A 16669-nucleotide genomic window follows, 5' to 3' on the forward strand; every position below is an offset into this window, starting at 1 on the left:
GAGTTTCAGAGCATCACTAGAACAAAAGTTCCCTACCAGGAAAATTCCGTCATTGGTAAGTAAAAGATCATTTTTGTCGCTTTTGCAAGAACGAAAATTAAGGCGCTATTGTTTTTCGTAAAGTTTCCTTTCTTGATAAACAACGATGCACGAGATAAAAGAGTTCCTAAAGGAACCCTTAAATAAAGAACATACTCGTTTGTTGTGTGCCATCCTGCGTGAAATCCTTTCCTCTAGATGTCCCCCATACCAAAGTTGGAGTACACGAGTGTCTGGGGTATGTACATGCATGCAGAATAGGTCTGTCAGGAGTGAGAAGTGTAAACAAAGACAAAATACTAGGAAGAACGAGTGAAGCGAGCTCGTCGAGCGGCCATCTTGGAGCCGAGGCGCGCGCAGAGAAGGACGTGGTGCCGGGGCGCAGTGTTCCAGGAGAAGACGGCCGGAGATCGCATCTCTGGGTCGTGCCCCAGATTCTAGGCGATGCATTGACGTCCCGCCCGAGTACCAGGCTCGGAGAGCAGATGGCCGACGTCTCCGGAAATACCGCTGGCCCGGACCTACCTGCCAGGACACGTCAGCGTTCATGCCGCTGAACGTAGACGTGCGTAGGCTGGCTGCAGCCAGTCACCGTCCCCTCTAGGGAACTAAGCTGGGCCGGCGCGCACCGGGAGCGCCAGCCGGCACGAGCCCCGCTCTGCCAGAGCACGACAGCTCCTGAGCGACTGTGCCTGCGTCACGTCGGCCAGGGCATCGGTGACGCCGCACACCAGCGACGACTGAAGACGACCACATTGAAACGACGGAGCACAGACTGGAGGACGCTGGTATCCACACCAAACAGAACCGGTACTGTGAGCGCCCCTACTATTGGGTATAGACGATCGCCGCACAGGCGTTAGTAAAGCGATAGTGCGAGCCAGCGACGACTGAAGACGACCAGATTGAAACGACGGAGCACAGACTGGAGGACGCTGGTATCCCCACCAAACAGAACCAGTACTGTAAGCGCCCCAACTATAGAGTATAGACGATCGCCGCACAGGCGTTAGTAAAGGCGGAAGTTCGAGCGTAAAGCTTAGCAAGGGAGGACGCATTCCGTGTGCAATAAGTGTCGAATGTGACCGTGTGGTACTGCAGCAAAAATAGCCTGTCAATTGAATGTTGTGTGTGCTGCACCATGCGTTAATGTGTTCCTTCTGCCTGCTCAAGCAAGCGTACCAGGCGTTAACGTATTCGTGACCAGGTCTAATGCCTCGTTGATTTTTGTAAGGAGCTTCGAATGTACGTTTTCTTTTCTTCGATTGCTTTTAACGTACATTTATGACGGTGATTACGGTCAGGCAATGCATTGTAAAATATGGTTTGTTTTGCGAAACTAAAGTTATTTGGGCAGAAACTGTTTAATATCACCTTCATAAATGTTCTGCCTGCCAGGTGCTGACCTGCCAAGGTAGACCCAGAAATTCCGCTGTGTTTGTGGTATCATTACTGCTTGCTGTTACAACGACTACGCAGGAAGATCTCAAGATATCGTAATATATTTACCATGATGCTAGCCATTCACTCCCTTTCTTTTTAGAAGAAAGGAGATTTGTTAGATACCCCGATATACTGTGCCCTCTCTTGTATGGCGTTCCAATTAAAACAGCGCGTTTCTCCGAGGCTTTCGCGATTGACATTAGGCCCTGTAAATCTTCATATAACGCACACAGCATTTAGAGATGAAATTTCACTGTAATGTGCAGAAGAGACGGTGCTCTCTAAATTAATCAAACAAAACTTAATCTGGCTTTTCGTGGTGTTGGCCCCCGTGAGAGGTAGATATTATGAAAAGTTCCGCAACGGATTTCGTATGGAGTTGGGAGATGGCATGTGGCTGCATCGTCGGTATCGAAAGTCAATAGGAGAACAGCCGGCTGCGGAGCCCCTAATTTGCTTTTTATTTATTTAATTTATTCAAATACCCTAAAGGCCCTCTTGGAGAGGGTATTACATAGGGGGGGCACACGAAACACACTAATAAGAATATGCGAAAAAAATAGTAAGAATAAACAATTCAGCAAACATAGTAAGAACACCACAAAATACGCATACACCAATATTGGAAGTGGATTAAAGTTCGAATAAAGATAAGAATGAAGTGTGAAAATTGAAACACCGGGGGTTCAAGGATAACACAAAAAGAGAAAAAACTGCAATACGATGTCAAACAAGATACAAAGGTATTAAATCAGCCCTTAAAAAGAAATAGCTAACACCGAGGACGCATAGAGACGTCAAATTCTGATATGATTCCACAGCATTTGATGAAATTGTTCGGTGTTAACTTCAGTGGCAATATCAGATGGTAGGTTATTCCAGTCAGCTATGGTTTTGGGGATGAATGATTGTGCGTAATGGGCCGAGTGGCAAGCTGGGCGTTTGACTTTGCAGGGGTGATCACGGCGAGGAAAAATGACAGGGGGTGACTGAAAGAAGTCGTCGCGCAAACGATCATGATGATAAAGTTTGTGAAAGAGAGATAGGCGGGCGTGTTTCCGTCGTAGTGATAGCGGAGGCAGTTCGGCACGAATTTTTAAAGATGTAACACTGGAGTACGGAGAAAAATCTGAAAAAATGAAGCGAGCAGCACGGCTTTGCAGGGGTTCAATGTTACGCATAATGTACTCTTGGCTGGGGTCCCAGATGGCACATGCATATTCAATTTTAGGCCTGATTAACGTGGTGTACGCGAGTTTCTTTAGGTGTGAAGGCGCTTGCTTTAGTCTGTGTTTCATGATTCCGAAAGTACGGTTAGCAGATGCAAGAGTAACGTTGATGTGATGATGCCATGTCAGATCCGATTGCAAGTTGATTCCTAAGTATTTGTACGTGGTAGTAAGTTCGACAACATTGTTACCTATAAAGTATGAAGTTGGAATACGGGAAGAGGAGTGCGTAAATGACATGCACTTAGTTTTAGTATGATTTAGGGTCATTTGCCAGTCTGAACACCATCTGTTTATTGCGTTGAGGTCTGACTGCAAAGCTTGATGGTCAGTGTCGGTAGAAATGGTACGGTAAATTACGCAATCATCGGCGAACAGTCTTACTCTGGACGACATGCAGTTAGGCAAGTCATTAATGTAAATTAGAAAAAGCAAAGGGCCAAGCACGCTCCCTTGTGGAACGCCGGACGTGACAGGAATAAAAGGAGAGTTGCAATGATTAATATTTGTGAATTGAGTTCGAAAAGACAAGAAATCTTTTATTCATGCAATGACTTGTGCGTCAATGTTAAAATGTTTAAGTTTCAGTAGTAGCCTGTGGTGAGGAACGCGGTCAAAAGCTTTGGAAAAATCTAAGAATATCGCGTCGACTTGGTTGCCAGCGTCAATACATGAAAGCAAGTCATTAGTAAACCCTGCAAGTTGCCCATCGCATGAATATCCCTTGCGAAAGCCGTGCTGGTATTTGAAGATTATGTTATGTTCTTCTAAGTGTTTTATGATTTGAGAATGTATGATATGTTCGAGTAGTTTGCAAACGGTGCTAGTTAACGAAATAGGCCGGTAGTTAAGCGGTGATGAGCGATCGCCAGATTTAAAAATTGGTATGACCTTGGCTGTACGCCAGTCATTAGGAATTTGGCCGGATGATAATGACTGTGAAAAAAGAGCGCACAAGATTCCCGAAATGCTTTGCGATGTACTTTTGAGCAACTTGTTGTTGAACCCAACGTGGTCAGATGCAGATGATACCTTACGATTATTAACTAGTGATATGATACCGGACTCGGTAATATTTATCTGCGGCATGATGATATCGGAAAGTGTACCTATGTTTGGGCATGAAGTGACGTCCTCGCGGGTGAACACAGACGAGAATGCATTGTTTAATATTTGTGCACACTTTGACTCGGGAACAGTGGCGCCTGTGGGATCGGTAAGCACAACATCGGGGTGATTGCTTGGATTTATTACTTGCCAAAATTTACGAGGATTGTTAGTCAGCATAGATGACAGGTCGTGGTTGAAAAAGTGACGGCGACTGGATTTAAGTAACTCTTGGTATTCTTTGTCGCACTGTTTGTATTTAAGCCACGATGGTGCAAGACTGGATTTCTGGGCTTGCCTGTACAATCGCTTTTTTTGTTCTTTAGACGCCGAAGTTGCTTGTTGAACCATGGCGTAGAACTCCTACTCCTAATTGTTATGGACGGTATATATTTGTTAACGACGTCAGTAAACATATTTTTGAACGCCACCCAGTTTTCTTCAACTGTACGGGACAAGAAGTCATTAAGAAACTGGTCGGCAAAAAGAGATAATTGTGCATTCATTCCATCAAAGTTAGCTCTGCTATAGCATTTAATTTTTTTTCAATGATCTTCCTACTGTTATGCCGACAAACAATGTCCCCAGTAATGACGTCATGATCGGAGAGCCCATCTAGGTGACCAATGTTGGCGCAAATGTCAGGGATATTAGTAAGGATTAGGTCAAGAATACTGGAGCATGTGGCAGTGCGCCGTGTGGGTTGCATGATAAGTTGGGATAATGAAAAATCTAGACATGACTGAAGAAATGCATTCGATTCTCTTTCACTCTCCGTGACAGATAGAGTTGCCCAATTGATGCGTGGATAATTAAAATCCCCAAATATTAGTAACACACATTTTGGAAATCGGTTACACACTTCACTCAAAATGCGATAGAACTCTTCAACAAAAGTACTGGCCATATCAGGGGGGCGATGAAAAACACCAATAAGTATGTCAGTACTGCTACCGTTTAACAACACCCATACACATTCAAGAAACGTAGAAATTATGATGGGTACACATGATAATTCTTTTTTTATTGCCAACAGAACACCACCACCTCTCCGATTTGATCTGTCGCAGCGAAATATGTTAAACGTCGCCTCGGTAACAAAAATGCTGTCGTCGGGAACATTGTCAGTAAGCCACGTTTCCGTGAACGCGATTAAGGATGCAGAGCATGAATCGATAAGCGAGGAAATGGGAACAGCTTTAGAGAGGATACTTCTGGTATTTGTATAGAGGAAAGTTAATGCGGCATTATGGCAAGGCTTATGAACTGACGGCAAAGAAGGGTTTATTACTTGAGCTGAGGCAGGAGAATGATTGGGTCATTTGTCAGCACTTCCGTGGGCGCCGTCCTCTGCCTCTGGCGCATCATTTCCAGATGTTTGTAAACGGACTGCGCAGTTGGCATCCGTGTCCCAGACGTAAGCGTCATCATTTAGAATGAGCTTACGAAATTATGAAAAGTTGTAGAATAAGTAAACAATTTCTTCACGCAGTTTCTTTCAACCAGTATCCCGTATTTTTCTTTATTTGGATGTCACGTTTCACCATGTCAACGATGGAGGTCAGGTAGAAAGGGCATAAACTGACAAAAAATTTTAGCCATGTCGTCGGTTCTTTTTAGTTGACAATACGTTTATTATTCGTTCATACAAATGCATTCATGGCCTACTGCATTTTTATGTAATTGTAAGGGAAAGATGTTGCGGAGCATGTAGAAATGCTGAGGTAGAGCGAAAGAATGGCACCTGATCTAGCGAAGCATACTCAAAGTTCGGCGCAGATTTTTCGGCATGGGGAAAACATTATTGTAATATTTCCGAAGGGTGTCAGAATTGCAGATACAGCTTCGCTGTCTTTGAAGTGTGAGCTGTTCCAATAGGTATACATCTTGGAAGTAGTTTTCTTTTTTATGTTAGGGCCAATGTGGTTGCTTCATTGAGTGACGACTTACCGAAGACAGCGCGTCTGTGTGCAGGATACGAAGCTTTAGAATGAAGTTGTGCTAGACACGGTGTAAATCCTTGGTTTCACTCCAAACGTAACAACATACAAGGTGCACGAAAGCAGAATGTTATCTTAAGGGATTGGCTATATTGTCAGCCTAGCGAAATCACATATTCAGTTAAAATTTCCGTCACCGTTGGCAGCCGCCAGCGAGGACTTCTGGAGCTCCGCATCTCCTGCCGTATCCAGCTCACGTAGTTATCGACACGTGCGTATATACCCGGCTGATTAGACCTGCCACATCCTTTGCCATAGGAGACGATGCCGACTTGCACTGATCGTCTGTTCATCGACATCACTGTAAGGGGGCCGCCCGAGTCGCCCTGGAAAGCGATATACAACCACTCAATCAACAAATCAATCAATCAATTAATCAAGCAATTGCTCTTTATTAATGCGTGCGCCTTGCAACAAGTGCCGGGCCTCAGCACAGGCAGATATACAAAAAAGAAAAGAGGTGTACTACTACAAGCAAATGTTATGGTATAGAACAAGGCATGAAAACAGGATGAAAAGCAGGCATGTTGCAAGCTTCGATGTCACGTACTTTGAGAATCACAATTCAATTCACCATTGTTCCGCGGCTAGTCAGATTCTTCCAGATCCAAAAGTTGGTACGTTTCGTGGGGACAGCACGTTTCAATTGCCGTATTAGTCTGGGTCCGTCTGAATTATTCGTAGAAAAGGTCAGGAATAAAAATTTTTTGACAACGAATCTGCACTTAAGTTGGCGATTTGTCCGTCCGTCCGTCTCTCGACCGCCTGTACACCAAGGAATCCTGCGGCCCAACCCCATGCGCATGCCACGCGTCATACCTACTCCAGAGGAGTAGGTAGCTTTCGGTCAGCAACGCCCCGAGCAGAACTGGGAACGATCTCGTCTACTCCGTGTCGATGCTGCCGCCCGAGCACAAGAACAGGCTCGCGCAGCCGAGCGAAAGCAGCAACAGAGTACTGAGGATCCGGCAGCCTGCCAAGGTGTCATTTAATGAACCGGAGGGATTAAACCAGTGATGAACACTGGCGCCGCAAGTTTAAGCATCGCTGGTTAACCATCTGTGCGGAATGCTTGGGCAGGGACTTTTAATAAGTGTCTGATTAAAATGTACGACATGCCGCCCCACTGTAATCACCGTTGAACTGTACATTATTAACAAAATGGCAATAATAAATATTACATAATATCGTTGTAAAAACACGTTATATATATATATATATATATATATATATATATATATATATATATATATATGTGTGTGTGTGTGTGTGTGTGTGTGTGTGTGTGTGTGTGTGTGTGTGTGTGTGTGTGTGTGTGTGTGTGCGTGTGTGTGTGTGTGTGTGTGTGTGTGCGTGCGTGCGTGCGTGCGTGCGTGCGTGCGTGCGTGCGTGTAGAAGTGAAATGAAAGCGAATGAAAAAGTGTCCGCAGGTGCTATGCGAAGACACGCCTTCGCATTACGATTCTCGTACGAACTGAGCATCCTTATATCTATATCAAATCGGAGCTCGGAAGTGTTGGTCAACTCCTACACTCACCGCCTTGACAGCTGTCTGAACATCCTTTCGTGGAAGGGCGTCACATGGATACTTAGGAGAAGGTGACAGGCAAAAAAAAAACCTAGTATCTTACCTGAAGGCATCAGAGATGCTGGAATCGATATCCTCGCTATGCATAGAACGGAAAATAAGGGATATAGGCGGTCACAATCATATGAGGCCAACAGACGATGAAAGCGGGAAACGCATAAGGGGAATTGCTTGTTTTATACCCTGTCCTTTCATTGTCATTGCTCGTGTGTTATTGCCAGTATGAAACTTTGCTGTTAATATACGTTGTGCGCGACGGCTGGAAGTGTTAGAGCGGAATGTCTTCATGAGGTTATTGAAGAGTCATAGCTTAAATAACATAGTACCTACTTCTGTCAGTTTTAGCAAAATTGGTATAACATAACTTACTTGACAGCTGCCTTTGCCAGGCATCATGGCGCACAATATATTGTCATTCTTCAGAGCTTCTTTCTGTTCAGGTAATCCCAAGAACAGCTTGCACTCTTCAATTGACAGGATCCTTTCAAATACGTACATTAAGACATGAGATGTAGTGCCATCTAGAAAAACAAAAGATCATTCAAATGCTGTTCACCATATAAAAATAAACCTAAAAAATTATTGCTTAGTGTTCTAACTACGTCTAAAACACGTATGATATGACGTTCTATCTGACTCAGCCTCTATTGAGTGTCGCATTCTGGTGTCGCCTTGACCTCGAAGTTCACAGGTATTATCGGTCCGCGCGTTCTCAGAAGTTACAATAAATTCTCGTGGATATAAAGCCAGTGAGGCAGTACTTCCGGGAAGCTTTGTTGGCATTTTTTATTTCAAATTATATGAGAAAAACGTGCTTAAGAGGAAGCTTTAGCTCGGGCCCAACTCCGACGCGTCCTATTCATATACTTGTAAAACGCAAAAACGCTTTTCCGATGTAACCCCTCAACCGATTTTTATTACACTTGTTTCATACGAGAGAGAAAGTTATATTCTAGTGAGTGTGGGAAGTGAAATTTCGATTTAGGGACTGATTTTTGTGAGAAGGATTTTCAGAATTTCTATAGTTCGAAAAAAAAAATAGACGGACAAGGTTTATAATTTCACAGCTCTGCATCAAAAACGGATATCGCGGTTCTGTAAACTGCATCCATTATATCATTCAAAGCGGACAAATCCAATATGTCAATTTATATCTTACCTAAACTTGTTACGTTGTGCACAAGGTACAACAACAAATGCAAAAGCTGCATTTTTAAAATACTGAATTTTTTCAGATTCATGTGCAACATATCAGTTTTGTCCGCTTTAGATCTACTATCAGATGCAATTCACAGAATGGCGATATCATTTTTCCTTGCTGAGTTAGGTAGTTGTAAACATGGTAGTTTTGTTCTCTGAAACTTTTTGACTTTTGCCAATTTGAAATAAAAGATTGAAGATCTAAATCAGAAATTGGAAACCAACAGTCACTATATTTTACGTTTTTCTTTTAAATGCAACAAACCTTGTCAAATTTGGTGCCGTGATTGCCGAGAAAAGCGAATTCTCCTATTACATGTATTTAGGTAGGAGCACCTGAGCTAAAGCTTCCTGTTTACCTAAACAGGAAGGATACAGTTTACCTACAGGAAACAGTTCACCTAAACAGTAATAAATTAAACTGTTTAATCCGTGCTTTCACAGCCCCAACGGATGCCTGCTACGTTGCTCAGCGCGAGGCTTGGATCACCACTCTTGAATTAGGCCCTAGCTAAACACTAAGCGTCATACCTAAATACGAGATGGTATAGTTGCGAGCATAAACAACTACGCCAGCGTTGACAATGATATGGAGACCTACATGTGCTGTTCAATCGAAATAATAAATATTCAAGCAGGTCCCCGAGGTGCCTCTAAAGGATGATACTTATATTGAGGACATTATTCACTCACCACAAGTGCAGGCTTCGCACACAGCATAACATATAACACCTTGGATATTTGCGTGCAGTGTTTAGACTGAAGCTTTTTTCGTGTACTATAACGGACATGATTGACGATTGCTGCCGCTTGGTGCTATTGCTATCTCGCAAAATTGTTCACGCACCGGCCCAGCATTCATATAACGAATCGAGTCACACATCGCTATCAATGAGAGTCTGTACTTCCCCTAACGCTGCGCGGGCCGTCGGCTTTGTAGGTAAATTTCCTCAAAGAAACAAACGCAAGCCTTTAATCACATAATTGCTTCAAAAAATCTGCGCTATCTAGGATTTATTTCCTGGGTAATAGGTATAGTATTCCCGACCAAGGAGGGTACTATACAATACCTGGAGGACAGCTTTGTGTCCTGCGTCTGTGTTCGTATTTTTCCTACCCATCACTTTATTTGATTTTATAATTTATTCATGTATGCCTCGGTTTCCCTAGCTTTATGGAATTTCGAACGCATGTCGTGAAAAGGCTGGTGCATGTCCGTAGATGCGGCACTCGAACATGTGCACTTCACTCATGTGGCAGCCAACAAACGAATTCAGTTTTTTGTCAGTGTCACGGAAGCTATATTAATACTGCTTTTTCTCTGTTTTTGTATGTGATGCTAACCCTGACACTGAGTGTTGGCCATTCAGTGCGATTGCGAGATAGAACAGCACAGCTATAGAATTTCGGAGCGCAGATGCATTTTTTTTGCAGTGGGCGGTTGATGCCCGTTGGTTTCGCTCGCGATATTACTGCAGTGTTTCATCAGGTGGTTATTCATGCGGTGATTTGTTAGCTTGGCATTCACTCTTTCCTCTTTCACAGAACAGCGAATTTCTATAAACTGCCCCTGTTCGACAAGGAAAAATTTTGCTTTAATGTTCATCGCAGAACTGAGTTGCTATATTTAGCATGGGTCACTTAAATCGAGCCATCTGGACAACCTTGAGAGAGCAGAAAACGCGACCTTCTCATTCGACAATTGCGCTACCTTTGTTTGATTCCCTTTGAATGAACGGAATTACAGCTAGCATTTCGTTTTTGGCTGTTTGCGTCGCTGCTGGCAAGAAAATTGTTTCTCTATCCATCTTAGTTCAGCCTCAGCCATTGAACCTAACATAGGGTCAGGGTAGCCAGATGGCTTCAGGCGACCAGCTTGCTCTGAGAAAAACAACTGTGTAAAGTGAGGGCATGGTTTTCTTTTAGGAATAAGTCTAAAACACGTCAGTCATGCTCCTTATGACGAACCAAGAGCGAGCCGACCCATAAGGCAGAATCGGCTTACTTTACCAAGGATCCTAGCACGGTATGGAAAGTGGTAATCAATTTTCATAGCTAAACTTTCCAGCCTGCACGGCAATCAGTTGTTGTCATCCCTGAAATCAGAAATCCGTAAACATAGAATAGCACTACGGGCTGTTACCAACTTGCAGTTTAGTATGTCATCTCGTTCCACCCGCCATGATGCACATTGGCACGTTCCGACAGCGTACCCATCGCAGTCTTGATTTGCTGAAGAACAACCTGCCAAGAACACTAAACAAATATGAGCTGACCGAAGAGCAGCTGCATGTTCTAACGATGAAAAATTACTTGAAGTTATTCACTAACACATACTGTATGGTCTGACTGTATTTGAACGGAAGTATTGTTCGTTGTTTGTTGCTTGTTTCACTATTTATATCCTTTCAAATATAAAATTGGTGCTCTTTGCTATTCTTTCCATTTTGGATATGTGCAGTGCTTCCTAATGGTCGTGTTTGGTGCTATGTTGTGTAGGGAGAGGGGACCAGTCAAGTTGCCTCTGACGCAGCTTTTATCGCATATTCCTCACAATACCTCGTACATAGCCTGTACTTGTTGCAGGAAAGAAGCTCAAACTCCTAACTCCAAGTGGATCCATTCACTGGAAGTTCGGGGTTTACCTGCATTGGTTGTAAGATCGCCTGAAAGTTGTCAAGGTAAAATCTACATGTAATTGTAAGTCGGACGTGCTTTTATCAAATAAATACTGAAACGTCATCTACAAACATGTGAATCTGAAAGATATTGGATCCTTCAAACGTATTGTGGAGCCGTGTGTCAAAATAATTAAATCAGAACGGAGGTAAGCAGGTTTGAATAACGCCACTTTGCCGCAGGTAGAAGCGGGCGTCCTAGTCTACCTAAGTGGAAGATAAGTAAACTAGAAAAGAACTCCAGAATTCCCGCAACCAGTACACGTATACACACACACACGGGCGCGCGGGCGCACAGGCGCGCGCATCCTCACGCACGCACATAAAGAAGGAGCCCATTCGCCTAAGAAAAAGTATATTTCGTTGCTTACATTCTTATGTGGCAAGGCTTTCGTCATGTAAAAGGCACTCTTCCACTTTGACGAAGGCCATGCCCCAACCGAAACGTTGGTTAGTCACTGTTATTTTTTTCGTAGTTGTGCCCTTAACTTCAGAAGTTATATGTGCAGACTATTTTGTATCCTCACGAGGGTGTCGGAGCCTTGTACACATGAAATAGTGTAGTTCCTTTAGCATTACTTGCTTTCTGCTGTAAGGCCCCAGCCAGAAACCATGCCTCGTTCTCCGTCCAGGTGCATCCGTTTACAAGGCAGGCAAACTGGCCTCACATGGTCGTCAAAACTCAGCGGTTTCTCCACCTAGTCACCACAGCGTTTAAACAACAGTACATGTTAAAGTACGTTGCAGTAATGCAAATGTAAAAGAAAAACACATTTCTCGTTATTAATTAGAGCAAAGAAAATAATCAAACTTGCAGTCTTCACACTGAGCAAGTCCGATTTGGTGCAACATTTGTTTTTGCGTTCAACCGGTTGCATTTTCTTTTCGAACAGTGTACAGCTGGAACAAGTATAATTGACACTGCAAGAACTGCTTCCTTTGTTGCTTGCCGCTTCAGACAAAAATCAATCCTTACCGGTGAGCTTTCAACATTTATGAAATTCATTCGTTTCTTGAAACCAATCTTGCGCGGATTACTGATGTTCCGTGATGTATACATGCGGTGATTCTTAGTGCTTATGAAGTAACAAATTTCGTATGGGTGAATTTTCTGCTCATTGCCGTTTAAACAGTTCGCAAATCAAAGCCACTACACTGAGAACATCAGTGAAACATTGTTATTTCTGGTATTCTGTCAACAGTTAAATATTTCTAAATATCCAGCTTGCAAGCACCATAGGTACAAGACAATATGAAGATGTATCATCTTCAGACTTGGAGATACGCGTCATTACACTTTGGAAATACACTCTACAACATTCAGATGTCCTGCAGTTGCGCGAAAGCGCTTTCATGTTCTTTATAAAGGCTTATGATCGAAAATACTCCCAACATCATCTGGCACATTAGATGTTGTTCTTGGGGTGCACCAAACTGCATGCTTTCTTTAAATCAACGATTCTCTAGGCAAGCCTTCAGATTAACCTGGTGATGTAACATTCACGTACACAACCGCTTGCGATTAGATATTCAAGCTAACTTTGAACCCTTCTTTGTAGATGATGGTTGTTCTAGCAACAACTTACTTTGACGAGGGCGATATCGTTCCGTAACGTCGTCCACTGAAACATTGGATGATGGATCATATCTTCAACCCACACGTACGGGCCGTGACTAGCTTCCGTGGTGTTGTAAAAGGCCCGCGCAAAAATAGGAATAGCGTTCCTAAACAAAAGAAACTTTATTGTCAGGATGTCCTCTCCAGGAGCTCGTAAAATGCAGAACGCGCCTTTTTGTTTGTTTTCAAGCATATTTTACTAAACCAAACATGGAAAATGTTAGGCGCCTCAGTTACGTAATACATTTAGTAAAAAAAAATGACGGACAATTACGATACTACCTAATGGGAAATTTGAGAGCAGCTGTACACGTGTTTGCATTTTGTGATATTTGAGGCAAATAATTTGAGAGAGACTGTAGCAGAGTCAGCAATAGTCGAAAATCTAATCTACAGGTCAAGCGCGTCAGCTTTTATGCGTGACTCGACGTAGGTTCCAGGGTAATCGCTGGTCCCCTTGGCTTCCAGAAAGTACCATTCGCGTGACGCATGCGATCACATATCAAAATCATGATATCATGACATAGCAAATCATGACAATCAAAAGAAGCGCGAAGGAGACCAAACCAAGCAAACCAAACAAGCGCGAGCGAGAGCTGACGCGAGCAGACGATAGCATAAAACGAGTATTCCGGTAAGGTCAGATACGAGCACGCATACACCGGTCGGACGGCTGCGCATGAAACCAGTTTCCCACGCGCACGTCAATCGAGGAGCAGCGCTCACTCTGCGTTAGCTCTTTCATCTTTCGCTGTTGTGCTCGTTCGCTCGGTTACACCACGGCCGACGGTCACCGAATGATTGGGCCATTAAGAGCTGTAAGTGAGCATCGCTAGTTCACTGCCTTTTAAGCCAAATGCACACAATCCTAACCTAAACGGGTATTCTCCGCGGGAACGACTTACACGTAATGAACACAATGCGCAGCAGTCAGTATGAAGCTTGGGGATATGATGCTGCCACCACAAGACACGCTGACGAAGGCAGTGACATTCCATCGGTAGGTCACTTCTAGTTGCACCTAAGAGATAGAGTTGTGACTCATCACTATTTATGCTTTGAGCGATGGGTAACGTGCAGCTTTAGTTATATATCTTCATAGAAGTCACCATCATATGCATGCAGCTTTAAAGTCGCGCTTTGAATAACACCAAACAGCAAACCTCACACAATGGATTCAAGGACGCGTTGAATCAGGTCGAGAACGGGGAGATGTAGTTTGTTCACAACTGCTTTTATGTGATAGTTATTTTTAGGAAATGACACTGGCTGGTGTTTTTTGATGATAAGCCACATTCGTAATCCAACGAAATATCGAGTGCAGAAAGGACATCCCATTTATATGAAGTAGTATAAGTTTGCATTGCCTGTATTGCTTTATAGGTATTGGCACATTGCAATTTGCGAACACAAAGGGATTGTTCGAGCAAAACAACATTTGAATATTGCATCAAATTTCAGGAACTTCCTTATTTGTGACGAAAGTAAAAAAAAGGAGGCTTGTGTGTAGTCTGTTGTGCAATAAAGATCTTTCAGATTAACAAGGTTAAGAGCTGGGAGAATTAGTGCAGTTGCATTAATACAAGCTGCGCGACAAGGCGGCCAGCAAGGAAAGAAGGGGGAACACAAGCAGAGTGTACAATTATTTGCTATACTCATGTCGAAGTCCTTAAGAGCTTGACGTCCGGTCACCCGAGTATCTCGAAAATGAGAAACATCTGCTTTAAATTTTCCCGCACGCCATGGCAATGCTGGAAACGTACCAAGCGAGCAGCGCGCCTACCACACTCAGCCAGCGATCTGCTTAATGAATGGAAGAAAGGTATAATGATACCGCACTGTAGACCCGTCGGCAAAAGTACACGAACTACACGGACCACGGGAACGCATGCCCAATTGCATCAACGCACCACCTTCCGACGCGGTGCAAGCTGTTGAGAGTGGTCCTCTAGCGCTGATGCGCATCCACATCCCAACAATGCTGATGGCCTGTCAAGTTGCTCCCCTAGTCGACGTATGCTTAGTGTTTACTAAAGGCTCAACGGGCAGCCTTGTACCGCTTCCTCTGATTTGTCGTATCTGCGCCGCTGTTTCACCATAGGGTAACATCGGTTCACCGAGTGGTTGCGGCAGATTTCGCCCGCGTGTCTTTCGTGCATTACATTTCTCCGCTTAAGGCGAGGCCTACCGACTTCTCAAGCGCCTTTCGAAGACTGGGCTAGAATGTGTGCTTCTTCCTGCGGCATGGTGTAATCGGAAGCGCTTCCAATAATCGGTGTCGACGCGCTGCTCCGACGTTTACAGTTTATAGTGTCAATCCACTGCTGCAATACTGTGGCGCGACAAAGGACGCCGATGTAGAAACTGCGGTTGAATAAGCGGCACAAATATTAGAAGCGCTTCCGATAACATAAGGCCACGGGGTCAGAGAATAAAGCAAGGCATTCTGCAAGAGCCGTAGATAGGCGCCAGAGCAGGCACTAGGCTGCAGCCGAAGAAATGCGATGCGCGACAGACGAGCAACTCACCGCAGTCAATCAGTGAAACAGTGGAACAGATGTGCCGGAGCACAGTAAGTGGCACAGGTGGTTGCCTGTTGGATGTTTATTCGACGAGCAGTGTAACCCGTTAATAAAAGCTGCGGCACATGAGGGCAAATATGATGGGACGCGCCTGGTGATGGGATGATGGGATCCACTGCTAGAGCGCTCGTCTCAACAGCCGGTACCAGGCTGGAAGACAGCGCGTCAATGCAGTGTGGCACGCGCTCCCGTAGACCGTATAATTTAGCTGAACGGCTTACGGTTTTTTAGGGAAATGCAGACGTGGACACGCTGGCGAAATTATTGGGCACCCTTAATGAAGACACATGAGTAAGGTGCCTAGCAGTACGGCATTACTTATGAATGGCTTAAATTTATTCAGAAAAGTTTATACCATTTCAGTCGCTCAGCAACCGACAGTTCTGTACGGCAACTGCGGCTGTTTTCCAATATAATGTTTGGAAACATCCTTTATTTCATAAGATCTCAGTATTCGAGAAGTCCAATGAGTGAATTGTCTTTTATAACAAAAGAAAGAAATATTTGGCAATTTTAAACAGTAAGGTATCAAATAGAATTCGAGGGGATAATGAATTTATCTTCAATGGTTCCAAAATTCGCACACTCCCACTTCTGATGCCAACTGTTTTCCGCCATTTGAATAATAAAGGTGGCACGTGAACTGACAGGGAGAAGTAGCGCACAAAACACCATATACCCTTTCGTGGCTGATTTTGACGACACATTGAGCGTTAATTTTCTTAGTTAAGCCAACTTACCATCCAGGGAATTTGTGTCCTCTCAATTTTTGTACCGCCAATTATCCTGGCAACCACGGGCTCAGATACTCCGCACCCTGGAAAATAACGCAATGATCGGGTGAATAATTGTATTACTCGTTAAAGAGAATTTTCTAGGAACAATAGAGCTCCAAAAGAGCACAGGCATCTTCACAGAGATCCTCACAACACCTTTGTAGTGTAACGGCACATCGTTCGACTGGCTTTGATAATGGCACGAAATAGGTTTTCCAATTAACTTGGTATATACTATACCATTTAAAAATGAAAAGCTTGCCAATATAAATAATTCTACTGTTTTTATTAGTTTGTCTAATGTTGAAGTAGTCAAGAAATTAAAGTAATTATGGAACTTAGAAATATATTCTCATTAGAAACATTAGGCTTAGCGTAGTCGGTATTTGTAAGAGCTCCTTTCATTTGG

At 43.7% G+C, this 16669-nt stretch overlaps 1 protein-coding gene across 1 annotated transcript in view; it reads right to left on the reverse strand.

Annotated features, from left to right (window-relative positions):
* Window positions 1-11823: 11823 nt before the first annotated feature.
* LOC142564374 (transmembrane protease serine 2-like) overlaps window positions 11824-16669 on the reverse strand; it is a 113393-nt gene continuing 108547 nt past the window's right edge. Inside the window, exons 2-5 of the mRNA XM_075675359.1 lie at window positions 16225-16301; window positions 13808-13923; window positions 12871-13009; window positions 11824-11982 (exon numbers count right to left, since the gene is read on the reverse strand). Coding sequence (XP_075531474.1) covers window positions 11860-11982; window positions 12871-13009; window positions 13808-13923; window positions 16225-16227 — 381 coding nt within the window. The 5' untranslated portion in view covers window positions 16228-16301 and the 3' untranslated portion in view covers window positions 11824-11859. The remainder of the gene's footprint in view (window positions 11983-12870; window positions 13010-13807; window positions 13924-16224; window positions 16302-16669) is intronic.

This window comes from Dermacentor variabilis, chromosome 11 (genome assembly GCF_050947875.1).
Source record: "Dermacentor variabilis isolate Ectoservices chromosome 11, ASM5094787v1, whole genome shotgun sequence".
Classification (NCBI taxonomy): Eukaryota; Metazoa; Arthropoda; class Arachnida; order Ixodida; family Ixodidae; genus Dermacentor; species Dermacentor variabilis.